The sequence below is a fragment of the Bos taurus genome, chromosome 20, assembly GCF_002263795.3.
Source record: "Bos taurus isolate L1 Dominette 01449 registration number 42190680 breed Hereford chromosome 20, ARS-UCD2.0, whole genome shotgun sequence".
NCBI classification, from domain to species: domain Eukaryota; kingdom Metazoa; phylum Chordata; class Mammalia; order Artiodactyla; family Bovidae; genus Bos; species Bos taurus.
Window position 1 is genome coordinate 4,134,180 of NC_037347.1, and position 21,075 is coordinate 4,155,254.

Here is a 21,075-nt window from a genome sequence, read left to right on the forward strand (position 1 = left end):
TCCCTGCTCCTCCTCTCCTCCCAGCAACATGTTCTTCCTAACATCACTCAAGGGGCTGAAGCAAAGTGGGGTGGGGGGGGGGTGCTCCCTTCTTCTGTCTCCATGGAGCATCCCAGTCACACCCATGAGCTGACTATACTCATTTCCAGGAATTAGAACGTCACATGGCCTTGGGGCCAGCTGGAACTGGTTAGGAGTTCCAGCTCGGCAACCTGTCACGCGATTCTGGATGAGTGACCGAGTCACTTGGAGTCTTAGCGTCTTCAGCTGTGAAGCAGGAATAACAACTGCTATATTGAGTAATCAAGGAGTTTTGGTTGGCTAAATGCTCATCTCCTGACTAAAGGGAACACAATCCAGAGACTGCTGGAAATGATTTTTCCCCTTTTCGTTGGACCTTAGCTAGTCACTGCGGAGAAGGCGATGGCACCCCACTCCAGTACTCTTGCCTGGAAAATCCCATGGACGGAGGAGCCTGGTAGGCTGCAGTCGATGGGGTCGCGAAGAGTCGGACACGACTGAGCGACTTCATTTTTACTTTCCACTTTCATGCATTGGAGAAGGAAATGGCAACCCACTCCAGTGTTCTTGCCTGGAGAATCCCAGGGATGGGGGAGCCTGGTGGGCTGCCATCTATGGGGTAGCACTGAGTTGGACACAACTGAAGCAACTTAGCAGCAGCAGCTAGTCACTGGGATATCACAGAGATTGGCCCACTAATACCAGCCCACGTCACATTTTAGCCACAACAAAGTCAGTGGGTTTATGCCTCTTTCTCCTGGAGAGGGTCCACTTATGCCCTGCTCCTTGATCTGTCTTCAATGGTGCCAATGGCCTATTCTGGCTAAAAAAGACAAAAGGGAAGGAAATTCATATTTTTGAGCACTTGCTGTGTGCCAAACACAGGCTTGGGCACTCTCTATGTACTGCCTCATTTAATCCTTGGAGCACCCTTTTTGATGAAGCGACCTGCATGGCTGTGAAATGCGGAGTTCAGGTAGGAACCCAGGCTAAGTGCCTCAGCGTCTCATCACACTCTGTCCCGGCCAGTAACCAGACAAATGTTTTATGGTGCTTCTCTTTATTGCATTTCACAGATAATGTGTTTTATTTTTTTTTTAAATTGGAGGTTTGTGGCAACCCTGCATCAAGCAACTCTATCAGTGTCATTTTTCTTACAGCATTTGCTCACTTTCTGTCTCTGTGTCACATTTTGGTAATTCTCCCAATATTTCAAACTTTTGAATCTTAGCCACTGGACCACCCTGTGATTGGTGATCTTTGATGTTAGTACTGCAAAAAAATTATGACTCACTGGAGGCTCAGATGATGGTCAGCAAGGGAGTATTTTTAAAATTAAGGTACATATGTTGTTTTTTTGACACAATGCTATTGCACACTTAACAGATTACAGTACTATATGCTGTGCTGCTGCACTGAGTCGCTCAGTCATGTCCGACTCTTTGCGACCTCATGGACTGTCGCCCACCATGCTCCTCTGTCCATGGGGATTCTCTAGGCAAGAATACTAGAGTGAGTTGCCATGCCCTCCTCCAGGGGATCTTTCCAACCTAGGGATGGAACCCAGGTCTCCTGCATTGCAGGCAGATTCTTTACCATCTTAGCCAACAGGGAAGCCCAAGAATACTGGAGTGGGTAACCTTTCCCTTCTCCAGGGGAACTTCCCAACCCAGGAATCCAACCAGGGTTTCCTGCATTGCAGGTGGATTCATTACCAGTTGAGCTACCAGGGAAGCCCACGGTATTGTGGGCTTTTATTTGCACGGAGAAACCAAAAAAATTCACGTGATTTGCTTTATGGCAGTGGTCTGTAACTGAATCTGCAACATCTCTCAGGTCTGATGGTATGTGAATAGAGGTTCCTGTGACAGCAAGAGGGCTGAAGCAGGGTGTGCATCCCGCCAGAGCCCACAGCTGACAGAACCTGCATGAGGACTCCCATGGTAGCCAAAGGCAAGCCAACAGAGCAAATTTCCGCTGCAATGGGGGGCTCTGTCTCCAGGTGCTTTGAAACCAGAAGGAATGTCCATCAGATGTGAACCTCAGGACAGTTGATAACATATGACCCAAAGGATGCTGGTGAGCTGTGACCAAGTGGAGTACTCAAGCATTGTGATCAAACAAGGTCAGATTTCTAGAGAGTCATCAACCGGGTCTGTGGAAAGTGACCAGCCTGGATTGGCTACTGCCATTTCTGCACTCCCCAGTGTTCCCTGTCCCAGGGGCTGGCTGACAGTGTAGGGTGGAAGGGAGGGAGTCCAGGCCTCCTACCTGACTCGTTCTTCTCGATGATGTCCACCACTTGCCCCACGCTGAGGCTGATCTCCGAGCTCTCCTGCTTCTGGTAGTCTGCCACCACCACATACTGCTCCAAGACCATGGGGTCCACTGAGGTCAGGTCGCCCCCTGGGGGTACAAATTGTCATCACACAATCCATGTGTGAAGGACCAGGAGCCGGGAATAGCGGGCAGGTGGGTCATGAGGATATTCCAATTAGAGACAGAAGCTGTGGCAGGACTGGTCTCAATGGTCACCTTATCCATTTATTCTTTCACCCATTTGCTCCCTCAACCACTGCAATTTACCAAGTGCCCGTCCTTTGGCAGGCACTGAGGATTCAGAGTTCATTAAGATATGGTACTTGCCCCAAATAGGATGACAGCCTAGTGGGAAAGTTCATTCATTTATATCTATTTATCTATCGATCTGCCATTATTCATCCATCACATCCACTCAACTAAGCATCCACTCATCATCCATCCAACCAAACATCCATCTGTTGCCATCCATCCATCCGAAAGGAAATCAACCCCAAATATTCATTGAAAGGGCTGATACTGAAGCTGATACTTGTCCACTTGATGCAGAGAGCCAACTCATTGGAAAAGACTCTAATGCCAGGAAAGACTGAAGGCAAAAGGAGAAGGAGGTGGCAGGGGATGAGATGATTACACAGCATCACCAACTCAACGGACATGAATTTGAGCAAACTCCAGGAGACAGCAAAGCACAGGGAAGCCTGGCGTGCTGCAGTTCATGGGGTCACGGAGAGTTGGACATGACTTAGCGACTGAACAACAACAAGTTTTTGATTGATGCATTGCTGGAAACAACCAAGATGGCAGACAAAGAATGAGCGGGAAAAGGAGGTTACATTAAATGGAGCGGTCAGCGGACCCCTCTGGGAGGTGACGTAAAGCAAAGACCTCTGAGACAAGAAGGCATAAAGAAGTGGGGACAGAGCAACGCAGGCACTGTCGGACAGGACAGGCTGGGAGCCTTCTAGGAACTGGAATGGGGTGGCTGAAGTCCAGGAACAAGGAGAGGGCATTCCTGTCTGAGATCACTTTTGCAGGCATGGGCCAGAGCAGGGAGGGTCTGCTGGACCAAGGCAAGGAGTCTGGATTTTTTTAAACCCTAAAGGAGAAAGCCATTGAAGGGCTTTAAGAAGGGAATGACAAGATTTACATCTTTCCAAAGACAATTCTGGCTGCCACACGGAGACTGGATTAGAGCCTAGCAAGAAAAAAAGCAGCAGACCAGATGGAGGCTGTAGATTTGCAGGACAAGACAGGATGGTAGCTTTGAACGAGGGCAGGGGCAGTGGGGGAGAGGCGACCCGAAGGAGGCTGTTTCCACAGGATGCAGTGCTGTGCAGCCCTGGTTAAGTACTAAGACATATCTGATAAATCAATGAAAAGCTATCACAGGATATGGGTAATGTAAAGGGACATCAGACACTCCAAACAGAGGGGGCAGCACTTTCAGAGCAGCAAGCTGAATGTGGTGGGAGGGCAGCCTGGTTCTTGTTGCCACCAGGCCTGGTTTTCTGAAAGTCCTGATTCGAAGTATTTTCCCTTATATTGTTTCCATAAACCGCTAAAATAGCCGTTTATATTCTGTGTCCAAATACACCCATACGGAGCTGAGTCTGTGCATCTCTTCCCAGCTCTGCTGGGTGGTGCCTTACTGAAACTGGCCATAGTGGGAGTATTTACACCATGGAAATTGGCAAATGCTACAAAGCTGGGCTTTCCATCAGAAGGCTGGTTGTGAAGTATTTACCAGCAGGCCACTGCACCCAGCCTCTGGCATTCAGAAGCAACACAAGAGCCCTTTGTTAGAACCATGCTTTCTGCATTTCTGAGGCGGAAAATCAGAGCAGGGCATGGTAGCCGGGTGAAGGGTCACTGCATTTTGACTCTCTGACCACGCTCTGGCCATTCACCCTCCCAGGCTGAGGGTCACAAAGCAAAATGGCAGGGCCCCAGGGTAACCTCGCTACACACTCCCTGGGTGGAGAAAGCGTGAGGGCAGAGAAAGAGGGGAAAAAAGAGATGGAAGATGTGGAATGAAGGTTCAGAAGATTGGGAGGGAAGTGGCCCCACGTGAACGCCTACCACAGGCTCCACTTTTCATAAACCACCTCGACACAACCGCCCCGAAGGTGGGTATTACCACTCTCCTTTTATGGACAAGAAGACACAGGCTCAGCTATCAGGTGACTTGCCTCAGATCCCGCAGCCAGCTGGTGACAAGGCCAGATCTGAAGCAGGTCCATGTGGTGGCAGCAGGTGAGAAAGAAAAGATGGTAGGAAGGAAGGGTGTCTGAGGTCTTGCTCTCCTCCTCTGTGGGTTCCCCCCGACCGCCCCCAAGTCTTATTTCTTTGTAGCTTCAGGGTGGTCTTCACTACTGCCAGCCCTCTCCTCCTCTGTTACCTCTCACCTAGGTCAGTCTGCAGAGCTGACTTCCTCCCAGCCTCAAGCAAGACAGACAGCCCAAACCAGCCCGGCCACTTGAGCGCTAACACCTTTCAGTGGCCGCAGAGCAGGCTGGTGCCTGGCCTCCCCTGCTGCCCTTCTGGACAGTGACCTCCTGACCGGCTCCTTAACCCCCCGGCACTGTGCTCCTAGGAGGTACTCTCCTGTGAACGAGTAAAGCAGACGCTGGCTTGCTGGAGGCTCTTGGCTCAGGTCATTGTGAGCAGGAGACACATTCTCTAGTGAATGCAATAGATAGAAACCATGGGTCTACAGGTTTACCCCAGAATACAGCCTGCCCTGGGGTCTGCAGCCCCAGGAATGCAGCTACTCTTCTGCTTTAACCCCTTTGGGGCTGGGTTCATTTTAACTATGCTTCCCTGGGTCTCCCCTGGAGACAGAGAACTAGAGAGACAGAAGAGAAGCTCCCACGTCAGTCAGGCTGCACGCGGAGACTGCTGCTCGGGTTAGTGCTCAGACAGCCCAGGTCTTCTGGGCAGGCTAGAGGGGGCAAGAGGTGTCTGCGCACATGTGTGTATGTGTGTGTGTGGGGGGTGGTTCTCTGCTGCCCCTAGAGGTGGCCGTCAGGACTCACCCTCCCAGAGCCGCAGGCCTGATGTGGGAGGACCTTCTTGCTAGCACCCTATCACCTCGCTTCACCCACATCCTCATGAAGCCACATCCTCTGCACCAGGGTCTGAGAAAGGCTTCTTGGGGCCGGGGGTGCAGAGGCGGGGCACCGTGTGATTGCTCTCCATCGCGCCCCTCCAGTGGGTCCTCCACACTGCAGGCAGAGTGCTTACTCAGAACCGCTACTCTGGTCACGCCACCCTCTGCTCAGCACCTGCTGTGGCTCCCTTGCGCCCTCAGGTCCTCCATGACCTGCACTGTTCTCTTCTCTCTGCTTATACTTTTTGGCCACCTCATTCCTGGCTCACTTGTAAAACTGGAAAGCATGCAGGTGCCTTTGCATAGCTGTTTTCTCTGCCTGGGATGTCTCCTCTTCTCCTCCGCATTCAAATAGGAACCACCTATTCTTAGCCTCCTAAGTGGCCTCCTGCTGCCAGCCTTGACCCCTACAGTCTGTTCTGGACACAGCAGCTAAAAGAATCACACTTAAAAAGAAAGTGGATCACAGTTCGAAATTCAAGGCCTGGCAATGGCCTTCACTTCACTCAGGAAAAGTCCCACTGGCCTATAAGCCCTCCCTGGTCTGTGCTGATAGTTACTTCTCCTCCACTCTCTCCAAGGTGGCACAGATGGCTACTTCTCCCCCATTCTTTCTTCTGCAATAAATAGACTTGCCTGAGTTTTAGCTTGGCACAGGGCTACTTGGAATGAGACTCCTTCACACTGGGAGTGGTCACATGACTAACTGTTAGCCAGTAGGATATAAGCAGAAGTGTTCTATGTAACTGCTTGGTAAGGATCATTACAGGAGGGGCTTACTGTATTTCACCCTTTACTTGATACTGCTCACTAAAATGTGCAAGTGATGGCTGGTGCTGCAGCAGCCACCTTGGACCATGAGATGACCTCAGAAAATGCTGGCCACGTGTGGCAAAGCAGCAAGACAGGAGTCTGGGTCACTCCTATTGTGAAACACAATATTACTTCTGGACTATCTATGGAATGTGAACTAAGAAACACAATTAAAAATTTAAAGGCACAATTATTTTTAGTTACTATGCTCAGGCCTCCTTGCTACTGTTTGATAACACAAAGCAATGTCCACCTCAGGGCACAGTGAATTTACTGTTCCCTTGCCAGGGACAAGTTTCCTCTAGATATCTGCAGGGCTTCCTCCCTCCCTCCCTTCCTTCAGGCTCCTGCTCAAGTGGCATCTCATCAGAGATGTCCCCTGACCACCTGCCCTACTTCACGCCTTTTTATTTCGTGCCACCATGCTTTTTTTTTAAACCGTCATGGGTTCTATATATCTCCTCGTCTCCTTGTCTGTTTTCTACTCTGGAACATAAGCTCCCGTCAGGCCGGGGACTCAGTTTCTTGCTTACTGCTGTACCCACACTCCCTAAAGGCTCACAGGCCCATGCTCCATTTTTGTGCAAGGGGAGCAAAGAATGTACTTTTATGTTTTAAAACCTTGTAAAGAATAAGAGAGAGAATAAAAAGAAGAGGAAACAAAAAAATTACTATTAGTGACAGAGTCTGTATGCAGCTTGCAACGCCGAAAATATTTACTATCTGGCCATTTAGAGAAAAAACGTTTGCCAACCCTTGACCCCAGAATATGAATGGCATCCGCAAAGGCTTAATAAATATTTGAACAGAAGAATGAATATTTTAAAACAGCTTTAAATGACTTCTGACCTCAGGGAGACACTCAAATGCCTTCTCACACGGCATTTACAGTTTTATTTTGTTTACACATCTGTCTTTTCTACCCAACTGTGAGGTTATTGCCCACATGATGCTGGCCTTTGCATTCCTTGAGGACCTAGAACATTGTCAGGCACACAGTAGGTGCTTAATAGACAATGAACGAATAACCATGTTGGTCTTATTCACGCAGCACAGAGGCTCAGTGAACATTTGTGGTGTGAATGAACAAAGGGGGAATGGAGACATCTAGAAACCCTTCCTGCTCTACACAGCTCGGGCCTCTTCCTGAGAACACTCCGTGCTGAGTCCATTGGCAGGCACCGGTCCACCTCACAAGCAGCCAAAGACTACTCCTTCTTATCTGTAGGCAGGGACAGAGGCTCTGGTTAAGTCAGGGTCCGGGTAAGTTGGGTTACTCTGTTCAGAAAGTTTAGCAGTTGCCACCTGCTTTCAACAACTGACGGTGGTGCAGTGGTACCAGATACAATTGTCAGGACTTTGGTCAATGGACTGATCTATTCATTTCTGCACCAACTCTCCTCACCAAGCTGCCAACCAGTCTAGGATAACCATGAGCAGTGACGGGACCGGGGAGTGAGGGGACTCACGGTGAACAAGACATGACGTCAGGAAGTGAGGAGGGCAGGGGGCAGGGTAGGGGACTCAGCGCTGGCCTGAGCCGGCCAGGTGCTGGCTCAGGGCTCAGGGCTGGCACTCCTTCCAAGTCTTGCTCAGGGGCCAGGGCTGAGCCTTACCTACATCTCCTTCCTATTCTTCTCTAACAGTAGCTTTAGACTGTAGTTTCCTGCCACTAAGTGGCTCAGAATTGGAGCTGCTTTTTCAGCATCAGTTCTTCCAGGGCAGGTTACCTTCATTTTACCCAGAGGACTCAACTTATCAAAAACATCATTCGTTTGATCTACAAGGAGTCTCAAACTAGGCCACAGGCCATTTAAGTGTTAGGTGGAGACATCTACTAGAGGACTATGATATTGCAACCAGGCTTTATAATGCATAGTAATCACAGTACTTAGAAGCTGATACAGAGAGAACTAAGTTCTAGGAGTTATAAGCGTGAAACCAAAGTATTTCTAGATAAGAAATGTCACTCCTGTGGTTCAGCAGGGAACAAGAGAGAAGGGAAAGGTCAGGAGAAAGGAGGAGCTTTGACAGTGGAAGGGCAATTTTATCATTAAGGAAGTATTATACTATAAAATATCCTCAAAAGGTAATAGCTTTCACCTACCACAAAAGCTTTCTGTTTGGCTATTTTTTTTTCTTCATGATGGTAGCTTTAGAATTTTTTAACTGATGAGTAATGGTAAAGCAGGACTTTATTTCTAGAAATTCACTATACTGTCTGTCTTGCTGAAAGAGCCCCCAAACAAGAGACTACTTCGATAAGTAAAGGGTAGAAAAAGCAGAAAGAGATGGTCCTTAAATAATCACATGCTCTGTTAAATTTTGGTAAGAGGATTTTTTTTTTCCTGCAGGATGAGCAGAATTTGAGACCACATTAGCCAACGTCTGCAGGAACCAGCCAGCCAGCCACAACAGGCACGTTCTGGAGAGATAAGCCTTCTCCAACTCACAATTCGGGCACAGAAACTGCAGGGTTGGGCTGTCAACATTAAATCCTTTTTGAATTTAATCAGGGAGGCTTGTTCTAACTTAAAGGAAGTGTTCAAAGGTCAGATAAAAAAATAAGGCTAATCCCAGCAAGGATTCTTAGTCTGAATGAAGAAAGATGCTATTTTCCACCCAGTTGAACTATAAATAAATCTGTCCCCCATCATTGCAGGTGAATGATGTAACAGTGGTCACCACAAATTATAGAGCTCCTTCTTTCTTCTCCAGACCGGTCCCCTCATTAAGCCTGTTCTGACTGAATACCTTGGTTTTCACCAACCAGAGCTGTCTGTTTCCTCCCTCCCTCCCACCCGTCCACTCCAAGAAAGTCGCCGCACACTCAAAGCCAGAAACTCTATGACCGGCCTAAGACTGTCTGCTTCTCTTCTCCTCTCTGCTCTTTTCTAAGAAACCTATCATTATCCTCAGGGTTCAAGGGCTATTTGTAGATTTAGCAGGATGTCACGGCTCCAGCCAGTACCTATTAAGCAAGAAAGCAGAGCTATAAACAGACTGATGGGGGAAAGGCTGGAGTTCATGCATGACCCCATACCTTAAGGCAAAGAGATGCAGTTCTTTTCTACTCTTCCCTGCAAGAATAGCCTTGGGGCCTGTAAAGCTGACCACAGGCCTGGTACCCAGGGGGAAGTAAAGGGGTAAAAGATGTTGAATTTGGCATTATTACTGATGCTGGATGAGAACACCTTTGTGCGTTGAATGAGTAATTCAACATAAAAAGAGCATATATATCCTTAGTGCATGCCACACACGGTTCTAAGTGCTTTACATATTATTATATTAATAAATCCTATAATAATCCTACAAGGTAGAATACTATCCTTATCCCCATTTTACAGATGAGGAAACTGAGGCCCATCATAAAGAAGGCATCCTTTTTCACTTCGGGGATCTCTGCTTGGCCTCCTCTCCTCTCTTCCTTATCAACCCCCTCAAACTTCTTGGAGTTCTAGATAAATAAAAGAATTTAGAACTCTGGAAAGCTCTGAAGGCCGTGTTGCCTCCAGATGTGGCACGGGCTTGGGCCTTTGCAGACATGCAGGATGTTCTTGGGCTGCAGGAGGATAAAGTTGGGCGATTGTAAATCTAAGCTTATCAACCCCAGGTCTGTGAGAACTCAATCTTTACTCTGCACATACTCAAAATCTCACCTTCTTTTTTTCCACAATTGCTCCTGATGAAAGAGTCATGCTGTCCAGGGAATGAAAGTGCATTAAGAAGGCAGAGAACTGACTATGTGGAAGTGAGTACGGGAGCTGCCTGCAAGAACAGTCATCACTGCCCAGATCAGTGGCTGATCGAAGGAAGCACACAGACAGGCCTGGCACAGAGGCTGGCAAATGGATCAGGTCCAAATCTACTGCACACTCGCATTTCTGAGCTTGCACGCTGTCCCCTCAGCCCCAAGTGCTCCTCATTATCCATCCATCCATCCATCCATCCCATCGCTGTATCCCCCATGTGGTGCCCAGGGCCGTGGACATCACTCAGTAGGGGTATACTAAACATCAAATCAATAGAAGAAATGGAAAATATTCTTACCAGATTTCTTTTTCCCAACATGTTCCCTGTATAGGAAAGAATGGGGGTGGGGAAGAGTAATGAGTCAGTATCTCTTGTGTATTGCTACAAGTTATTCCATTAGGAAAAGGAGATTTTTCCCTCCCACAACATCTCCAGTGAATGAAGGTAAGATCCACGTCAGCCCCAGGGACCCAGACCTCCTTAAAAGAAGGAATTCCTTTTAATTTTCTCCTTTTGCTCTGGTGCCCTGGGGACAGCATCTGCACTCTGTTTGTAGAGGAGGGTGCTCCAGGGAGTTGATGGGCAGGGGTGGGTATGCAATCTGAAAACAGGAGGTAGACCCCCACGCTGCACGGGGCCTGAGGCCACCTCATCAGGCTCGGGGGCGGCCTCGCCTACCCTGAGCAGTGCCCTGAGCTGAACAACTGGAGCAGGAAACTCTTGGTGGTGAGGGGAATACATTGCACCCCTCCCTCATGGCGACACCCAGGACACCATTACAGGCTGGAACCCATACAGAATGAGCAATCACGTTTTATACTTGTGAACCACAGCAGAGTTTATATACACAACTGCGTTATGAACACAATGTTACAAATGAGGGTTTATAACATACTTTTAAGTAAATTATCTCATTGGTAAAGAGCTTTCCAGTGTTACAGAAAGTAAGATGAGATGGTTGGCTTGAGATAGATACTGTGGCAACAGCAGTATTAGCTAATACTTAAATTTCTGATAAATACTGTTAACTTGTGCCAGGATCCTGCTAGGTATTTTGAGTTCACTCACTTAATACTCATAATAACTCTCTGAACACCCATTTTACAGATGAGGAAACTGAGACACAGAGAGGCTAACTAACTCACACAAGGTCACACAGCTTGCAAGCAGCATGGCCAGGGTCTGAATCCAAGTCTGTCTAAATTTTTAAGGATTGAGATGCAACTCACTTGCGTAAATTTCATTCTTTTAAAGTATAGAATTCACTGTTTTTTTAGTAATATTCACAAAGTTGTGCAACCACTGCCACCATCAAATTCCAGGAAATTTTCATCTAAAAAGAAACCCTGTACCGCTTATCAGCTCCTCTCCATTGCCATTCCTTCCAGCCCTTGACAACTATTAACACACTTGCTGTTTCTAAGGCTCTGTCTATTCTGGACGTGCACTATGAATGGAATCATACAATAGGTGGCCTGTAACTGGTTTCTTCCATGTAACATAATGTTTTCAAGGGTCATCCATGTGGTAGCTCACATCAGTGTTCCATTCCATTTTATGGCTGAATAAAATATTATTCAATGGGATACCATTGTGTGGATAAATCACACTCTTATCTGTTCATGGACATTTGGGTGGTTTCCACTTTTTGGCTATTACAAATAATGCTTTATGAACAGTATACACAAATTTTCATGTACATATTTTTATTTCTCTTGGTTATATACATAGAGATGGAATCGCTGATGAAACAGTAACTCTAGGTTTAATTTTTGAGGAATTGTCAGGCTGTCTCCCACAGCAGCTACACCGTTTACATTCTCAGCAGCAACATGAGGAGGTTTCAATTGCTCCATGTCCTCAACACCACTTGTTACTGTCTTATCTTTCTGAGTCCAGCCACGCTAGTGGGTATGAAGTGGTATCTCCAGGTGGTTGGGACTTGCATTTTCTGATGGCTAAGGATGCTGAGCATCTTTTCATATGCTCACTGGCCATTTCTGTATCTTTTCTGAAGAAATGTCTATTCAGTGTCTGATTTTAAAGTCTGGGTTTTTTAATAATGTTTTGGTGTAATCTGAAAAGCTGGGGAGCAGGGAGCTAAGCTCTGGAGCCCGGGGCTGCCCTTCTGCATGTCTGGAAGCAGCGGCAGGGCTGGGCCGGTCAGGAGTGATGTCCTCTGGCCAGGTGTTGTCCAGCGAGGCCCAGTGTCACACTCTGTGTGGAGGAAGGCGAGGGTGACAGGGGAATCTCCCGCTCACTGTCCCTGCCGTCCACTGCGGACAGGGTCCTGGTCGGAGCGCTGTACCTGGACTGACCCCCAGAACCCTCCCATCACTCCACTCCGCAGGTGGAGACATGGAGGCCCACTGAGGTGAGGCGCTTCTCCCAGGACTGGAACCCAGCAGGCCTGGCTGGAGCTCACTCTCTGACCAAGCCCCGTACAGTTCTGCGGGAGGAGCTATCCTTAAAACGGCCGGGCTCAGGACACACCAGCAAAGGCCTCTAAAGTCTGCTTCTAAGCAGAGCGCCCTCTGTCCACATGGCTGTCCAGCCTGTGACCTAGACTGTGGTCCGGGACACCTGAAATCCTGGCTCCTGCCCTGCCCTGGCCCCGCTGCTACCGCTGCACTGGACCAGCTGGAGCGGGGAGTGAGGGGCGGCAGGGGGCTCTCGGGGTCAAGCAGCAGCTGGTGTGGGCTCAAACAAGCACACTATTTCCTCTGTGTGACTTGCTCAGGGTGATCCCAAGTTTTCCCAGGTATGGCAGCAAAAACCCTCCCAAAAAGCACCATTTGGAACCCATGATGTCTTTGCTTAGAAATGCTGGGCAAATCTCCCAATCTCCACTGCAAGCCCTTACTCAGGGCTGAGCATCAGAGACTTGATCAAGGGACTAACGCCACTGAGCGGCTGCCCTCACAATTCATTACTCCCTAAACAACAGCTAGGTGACGCTGTCTGCTGTGGCCCCAGAGCCACCCCTTGGGCTCTCAGCAACTAACTTCCTTCCTTCCTTCTTTCCTCCCTTCCTTCCTCTTCAAAGTCTGGCTTAAGGACAGGAAGGCATCACTAGGAAAGTATCTGTCGTGTGCCTGACACCATTATCACCCTTCATGAGCAGGATATTGCTTCACCAAGATGTGAGCAAGGTTAGCTGTGCCCACTTTACTGATGAGGAAAGAGAAACTCAGAGATGTCAAGTCACTTGTCCAAGGACAAAGCAGGGAATGGATAGAGAGATAGGAAACTTCCCTTTCCTTCCAGGAAACCTCTGGGAACCAGATAGACACACTCCGCAGGATGCCGGTTAGCTTATCTTAGCTGTTACCTTGTGCTTTTGCGGGGTACAGTCTAGGCTGTGTTTTGTATTTTTAGTGGATGTTCTTATTTGTGGGTGTGCTTGTGTGTGTGCATGCACACCTGTATTCACATGCTCACACAGCCTTTCCCACAAGTATAGACATCTCCTGAGGGCAGGTGCTATATTTCTCTTGTATTATTCCTGAGGGAAGAAAGGGAAATGATCATTAAACGCTATAGGTTGTGGTCTTTTTTATTTTTTGTTTTTAAATAATTGGAGCAGTAAGATTTCTTCTAGCACTCAAAAGGTTATAGCTGTAGAAAAAAACAAGATTCTCAGCACATACCGTCAGTTGAAATGAATGCTAATCGATTTAATGAGTAAATATTAAAAGAAACCCCAAACCATAAATCAACTAGAAAAAAATTAAGGGAACTATCTTGTGTCTGAATGGTAACTGCCCTTCTTAGACTGAAAGCAAGTGAAAGAAGTCACAACTAAAAAAACTGGGCACCGGATTTGACTTCGCAAAAATATAAGACTTATGCACATCATAAAATCCAGAAACAAAATATAAATGCACGATAAAAGGTACACATATTTACAACAAATACAGCAAAGCTAATTCCTTACTATATAAATAACAAAATATTCCTTACTATATACAACAGTAAAACCAACAGAAAAACCGAGCAAAGAGATTTTCCCCTTCCAACCATGAGTCAAGAGCTTCTTTTTTTTTTTTTTTAAGAGCTTCTTACTCTTGAACTTTAATGCCAACCAGCTTGCCTCTTTTCTAGCTCAAAAAGTGCCCACCAGCCTGTAAGGCTCCCCAAGGCAAGAACTGGGATTGTTTTCCAGGCTTTCAGTGTGGGTGGCACTTGTGGGAAACATTTAGGAAATTAACTCACTTGAATGGGTTGACCCTGTCTCTGCTGGGTTTCGCCCGGAGATGTGGGGGATGGGAGAGCCATCTGGAAGGCCTGCGAGGAAAGACTCTGGTCCTCCCACAGGAGAACAAGCATCTACACACGGTACCCACTCCTGGTACCCACTCCTTCCAGGGACGTACTACAGCCAAACAGACCAACTAGCTTCTTTCTTAGCATCTCATAAAAGACTGCAGAATCCAAGCATCTTGGCCCTGACAGCCAAGGAGATGTGAAAACTGAGTACCTACTATGTGTCAGGCACTGTGCTAAGCCCTTCACACATACAGCCAAACCTCACAATGACTGTGGGTCCCACATCCGTGGATTCAACCAACCTTGGATTGAAAATGTTTGGAAAAAAATTTCCAGAAAGTTCCAAAAAGCAAAACTTATATTTGCTGTGTGCCTGGCAACTATTTCCAGAGCATTTATATTGCATCAGGTATCATAAGTAATCTGGAGATGATTTAATGTGTATGAGAGGATGTGTGTAGGTTTCATGCAAACACTGCACCATTTTACATAAGGGACTTGAGCATCCGTGGATTTTGGTATCTGTGGGGGGCCCTGGAACCAATTCCTTTGTCAATAATGACAGTACTATTATTCCCACCTAAGAGGAAACGGATTCACCTGAAAAGTATAAGAACAAAACTCTAACTCCAGGAAACTGGAGAAAATCTATGTTTAGAATTTTCTAATAATACCCAGGGGGCACCATCATGATTTCAGCCCCCAAACTCCAGAAAACCAGCACTGATCATGTCCTAATCTCCCCATCGTTATTTCTGTTCAGTCTCCCGGTAACCCCATAATGTGGGTGGGGCAGGGGACGCGGTCTCATTTCACAGATGAAGTCAGTGGGGTGGGAGGGGAGGAGAGGGGGTCGTTCTGCCCGGGGGGAACAGCTGGCTGCCTGGCCAGCAGACCAGAAGTGCCCTGTGGGCACAGACTGCATCTGCCACGTCATCTCCATGTCCCCGTGCCCAGCCCTTGGGCCTGGCAGGGGGCAGGACCTCGATGCCTATTTCCTGATGGATGAACAATGCTGGCACTCCTAACTGGGAACACCACTGGCTTTAGACCTCCCAGTCCTGTGCTCCTTCTGCCAGCCTGAGCCAGCCAGTAAGTGGGGAAGGTCACGCCATGGCACCAGCCTCTCTTGACACCCCGGGCCCTCTAGGGGCCTGGCTTCCACCCCGCGTGCCGCAGCGTCCTTCCTTCCTGCACAGAAGTGGCCAGACTCTTCTCCAGCACAGCAGGCTGCCCCAGGCCTGGCCCTCGCCCATCTCTGCAGATGAGCTGGGGTGAGGCCTGTTCAGAGGCTGAGGATGCACACACCATTCTCGCCAAGCAGGAGGCTGAGGACATGCGAGTGTTAACACTCACAAAGGGCGCCTGGGTGGCGGTTCTTAACTTCAGGTCCCTGAATGGGATCTGACAGAACTGAGGACCTCCAGAAACTGAGGCATTTTTTTTTTTTTTTTTGAGAAGGAAGAAAGCATTTATTGGGTTCTCTAAATGTTCTGTGATCCTCCTCAAAGTTAAAATCCCTGGGATGCTGAGATGAGGCAGAAGAAAATCTGGATGTTATGGAATCCAGTGGCCCAGGGAAGCCACACCCAGGTCAGATCTGCCCCTCAGGGGCTGGCATTTTGCCCTTCCTCCCGTGGGTGCCGAGTCTGGTTTGTAGAGTGCTGGCCAAGCACTTCTCTCTGCATCTTGTCATTGGACTCTTGAGCAAAGCTGCAAGGGAGGTGCAATCAGATCCACCCCATGAGACAGGAGATGGGAGCAGGCGTGAGCAGCAGCCTGCCCAGAGCCACTCAGCTTAACAGTGGCCCAGCAATCCTCCTGGTGAGGGCCTACCGAGGGGCATCCTGGACAACTCTGGGATATAAACAGCTATGGCTGGGCACCCAGAGAGGAAAAAATACCATGGGCCACCACTTTTTGAGCTCTTGGCAGGTTCCTGGAATTTCTACTTGTGGTAGCCACTCCATCGTCACTATAACCATAAGATACATTGCTATTTCCATTTCACAGGGATGGAAATCAAGGCCCAAGGCTACACAGCCCATGTGTGGTAGAGGCGAGATTTGAACCTGGATGTACCTGATTGCAAATCCAGACTCTTTCTCTTTAGTCTGGTTGTCCCTTTGGTGGAAGGAACACACAGAGCTTACGTTCAGACTCAGGGAGACCTGGGGAAGAGTCACCTCACCTCTCCCAAACTGTGTGACCTCGGGCAAGTGTCTCTCATTACTGTGAACCTCAACTTCCTCACCTGTAAAATAGAATGACAACTCCTCCCTGGCAGTTCTGTGAGACAATGAAGTAGGAACCGAACACGCTATGCTCCATATCCTTTGATTCACATCCCCACCCCACCCCACCCCGCCCCCCGCCCAGAAATGAGACTCAAAGCCACGGGCTACAAGCCTGAACTTGCCAGTTTAACTCGACTGCCTGGAGCACTGCAAACAAAGATCCCTTGAGAATATTTCACCATGTCTTGTTCTGTCCATAAAAGCTGGGGAATGTTGACCAGGCACAAATGATGAAGACACCAGGAACGGAAATATCAGCCAGGATGGGCTGCAGGCCCAAGAACAGATTTATACTTATTCTACATCTTTCCAAAAAAATCCACGGGTTGGCAAGGCATTCCCTTGTGATGTTCTGGTTCAAAAGATTTACTGGGGTCCCTTATGAAATCGCCCCCACACTTCTGTAGGCTGTCTCTGAGAAGGTATATTCGCTTATGCTGGGCTTGTCACAGAAAACGATATTTATTCCGGAAAGTTAAGTTTATCAGCCGTGGATAGCTAAGCCATTAGTCCTGAGCGAGCAGCTCACTTTGGGTGACCTCCAAACCTGATTCTGCGTGTCGCTCTGTGAGTGTGTATAAATGGCTTGATTCTACTTGTTAGAACTCTTTGCTGCTTTCACCGTACAGGACTATTGAAAAACTAAGCTTTATGTCTTCACCAGATTCACTTCCAGAAGGCAATGTGGGTCTTTCGAGCCCCACCTAATACTGAACCCACGAGAGCCTGGGTCGCCGCTGCTGCTCTGGGCAGTGAGTTATGCTCAGAGCTAAGAGGAACATTCGCACTCCTCCCAAAACTGTGCCTGGATGGCACTTCTCAGCTCTTCCTGCCAGGGTCCCAGTGGACCCCCAAGCCTGCCAGCTCTTGCTCCTAGGACCCAGGAGAGCCCAGCACCTGTGATCTGTGTCCTCCACTCCCTCTACTGTGACTTCTCCATTAGACAGATCCCTTCTTTTTTTAAAAAGCACCATGCGTAAGTCAGCGTTTCCTGTGGGTGCCAGCCACTGCTGGCACGAGAAGGCCGGCAGGCAGGGCGTGTTGGGTTCTATGCGATGCGCACTGCACGTTGCAGGGCGGGGGGCAGGGGGATGGGCCGCAGGCTGTCTGCTGCGGGAGAACGCGACCACACCCTGGTCCCGCCACTCGCTAGCAACGGGGCCTCCACGGGGTCTCCCTCACTCACACCCCCGGTGGTCGTGTGCACATCCGCCCTCGAGGACAGGGCACACGGTCCCACCTCGGGGGCTCACCGTCTCCCGTTCACGTGCCATGGGGAGCGTAGGGCATTAGGGATTTCAGAGGTGCATGCGGCCGGCTTCCTTCACCTGTAAAACTCACCGACGCCGCCTGTGGTCACTGAGGAGGCCGTAAGAGGTAAGCCCTGGCAGGGGCTCCAATGAGAGAATCTAGTTCCGTTTTTACTTAGCTTTCCTGTAATCGATCCTGGGCTGGCTGGTCCGGCAGGAAGGAGGGCTTTGAGAACGCGCCCGAGGGAGATCCACAAACCAACTTACTCTTTGGGGGGATTCAGGTCCTCCGGTCTTGTTTCAAAGAACTGTAGCACCTCATCACACTGGGAGATATACGGGGGCAGCTGGATCAGGGCCTGGGGAAGAGACAGGCAGGCGAGCTCAACGGAAGGGAAGAGGGGTCAGGATGCAGAAAGTCAAGACTCCATTGCGATCACCCACCCCCCAGAGTTTCAGATTCAGTAGGTCTGGAGTGGGGCCTGAGAATGTGCAATTCTAGCAAGTTTCCCGGTGATGCTCCATGGCTGGCTTAGGGAACACACACACACAGAATATATACACACATATATTACAGGCATACTTTGACAAATAATATGTACATATTTAGACAAAACAATAAATTGTGAACAAGGTCCTACTATAGAGCACAGGGACTATTTCAACATCTTGCAATAAACCATAATGGAACAGGATATGAAAAAGAATATATATATATATACACACACACATACATATAGCTAAACCACTTTGCTGTACACCAGAAACTAGCACGACATTGTAAATCAACTAAACTTCAATAAAAATGCTTTTAAAAATTGTGAATTTCATGCCCTGTCATTATTCCTCTATATCACCATCTCTACGGGACACTCAGTGTCTGCTGGATAGAAATCTCAGGCTTTATTCAACTAGCTGCCTGCTGACTGGTGACAGTTAGGTTGTCTCCAACGTGACCTGCCCACATGTCCTAACTCACGGATCTGAGGGGTCAAGCGAAGTGACTATTTTATGATTTAGGTAGAGGTCAGAGAGGTTGAGATACCCGGGACATCCTACTGCTCATGACCATGTTCATCTGCCCCTGTGGCTCATCATTTTAAGGAGCTTCAACTGTCCCAACCAGCTAGATAAGGAGGCAGCGGGGGTGGGGGGAGGAAACAAAGTGGACCCAGGCATTTCTTATGCTGATTTATCTACCAACAGCTATTCAGTGATTCAACAGACATTTACTTATGCCCAGCACTGACTGATTTCTGGGTCAAACAGGACAGAATTACAGGGTACATCCCATCATGAAAAGATCTGAAACAAAGACCATGGCTCCAAAATGAATAAACAATTTAGCAAATATTCACTTAAACCCCCTCTGGCACAGGTTCTGAGGATGCAAATCTGAGTGCAGTAGAGCTGTTTCATGTACACACTTTATTATAAACTTCCGAGCAGGGAGAGGGCCAGTGCAGATACTGGAATTTAAACAGCACAGCTGTGCTATGGAGTGAGGCAGGACCCTGCTCTCCCCGCAGAAGGCCTCATTCCCTGTGCTTCTCCTGTGCCTTCTTACCATGCTGGGTGTTGAGTCTGGAGTGAAAAAGATTTGTCTTGTAATTTCTGTGAAACAAGGCTCTAAAAGCCATCCCCACGCGAAGTGATTTTCTAACCCTACCATGGACGATGATGGACTATGGAGAAATGGCTGGGGGGTCTCGATTGTGGCACCTTCTACAGCATTTTCAGGGGGTATTTTGCCCATCCATGATTTATCCTTCTGGTTTTAAAGAAGTTTTAGTTGTGGTAAAATATACATAACATCATCACCATCTTGATCATTTTTACGTGTCCATTCAGTGGCATTGAGTACACTCACGCTGTGGTGGGACCATCACCACCATCCACAGGTCTCTTCTCATCCTGGGAGACTGCAACCCCGCACCCAGCAAATAACAGCTCTCCACTCCCCTCCTGACCGGGCACCGCATTTCACTTTCTGTGTGTACGCATCTGACTGTTGCAGGCACCTCGTTGATATGAGGGCAATCACACAGTACTAGTCTTCTTTTGACTGGCTGGTTCACTTAGCATCAGGACCTCAAGGTTCACCCATATTGTATGCAGTGTGCCAGAATCTCCTTCCTTTTCAAGGCTAAGCTGTATTCCATTGTATGTATATGACACATTTGTTTATTCACCCCTTGAGATTCAAGTGGGTTGCTGATCCAACAGGACCTTTGAGTCAGGCTCTGACTTTAAGTCACCTCCCTTCTCCTGATGTATGCTGCTGCTGCTAAGTAGCTTCAGTCGTGTCCGACTCTGTGCGACCCCATAGACGGCAGCCCACCAGGCTCTTCCGTCCCTGGGATTCTCCAGGCAAGAACACTGGAGTGGATTGCCATTTCCTTCTCCAATGCATGAAACTGAGAAGTTAAAGTGAAGTCGCTCAGTTGTGTCCGACTCTTCGCGACCCCATGGACTGCAGCCTACCAGGCTCCTCCATCCATGGGATTTTCCAGACAAGAGTACTGGAGTGGGTTGCCATTGCCTTCTCCTGATGTATGACCTGGCCCAAACCTAAAGTGGAGAAGTGGGTGGACATGTTTTAGTAGTGTGCCTTCCTGGTCACTGTCAACTTTCTACAATGGATAAGGATAGAAGGATAAAGGATGTTGGCTTGAAGGGCCTGGTATCTGTGACTCACTGATATTTTTTATTAGCCTTGCATAAGTATCTTCTGCCCTGCAGCAACTTCCCAGAACCAGTCTTATCCAGGCCAGAGGCGGAGAGCTCAAGAGGGAGAAAACGGATACCACCCCCCCACCTCCCATTTCTGACCCTCTTTCTGGTTTGGAACAGTATTTATTCTCATGCTGTCCTGGGGCTCCCTGTGGGTCGCTCTTTCCTCTGAAATCCTGCAGTTCTTGCAATTGGAACCACATAATGAAGGAGCTGATCATACTATGCTGGACTGTGGTGTGTCCTGGCTGCCTCGTGGGCAGAAATCTTGCGGCTCCCCCCAGACTGCAAACACCACATTCCCTTTCTGTGGGCTCAGCACTTGATGGCTCCTAAAATACATCTGTCTGCATCATGTCATATCATCCTCAGAGGGCTGGCCCACTCTAGAGATGGGGAAATGGAGGTTCTGGGGAGGTTAACTAGGCCACGTGGGGGCCAAAGGAGCTGACTCCAGCTTCTCTACCTCAAATCGACAGAGGGTTTCCTCCTGTACCTTCCCTAGGTG

The 21,075-nt window shown here is 48.5% G+C and overlaps 1 protein-coding gene across 1 annotated transcript in view; it reads right to left on the reverse strand.

Moving 5' to 3' along the window:
• The window catches only part of SH3PXD2B (SH3 and PX domains 2B), a 123,376-nt gene that overhangs the window by 34,020 nt on the left and 68,281 nt on the right, over positions 1 to 21,075 (reverse strand). The window contains exons 5-7 of the mRNA XM_024981427.2: positions 18,102 to 18,193; positions 10,316 to 10,341; positions 2,293 to 2,427 (exon numbers count right to left, since the gene is read on the reverse strand). Of these exons, the coding sequence (XP_024837195.1) occupies positions 2,293 to 2,427; positions 10,316 to 10,341; positions 18,102 to 18,193 (253 nt within the window). The remainder of the gene's footprint in view (positions 1 to 2,292; positions 2,428 to 10,315; positions 10,342 to 18,101; positions 18,194 to 21,075) is intronic.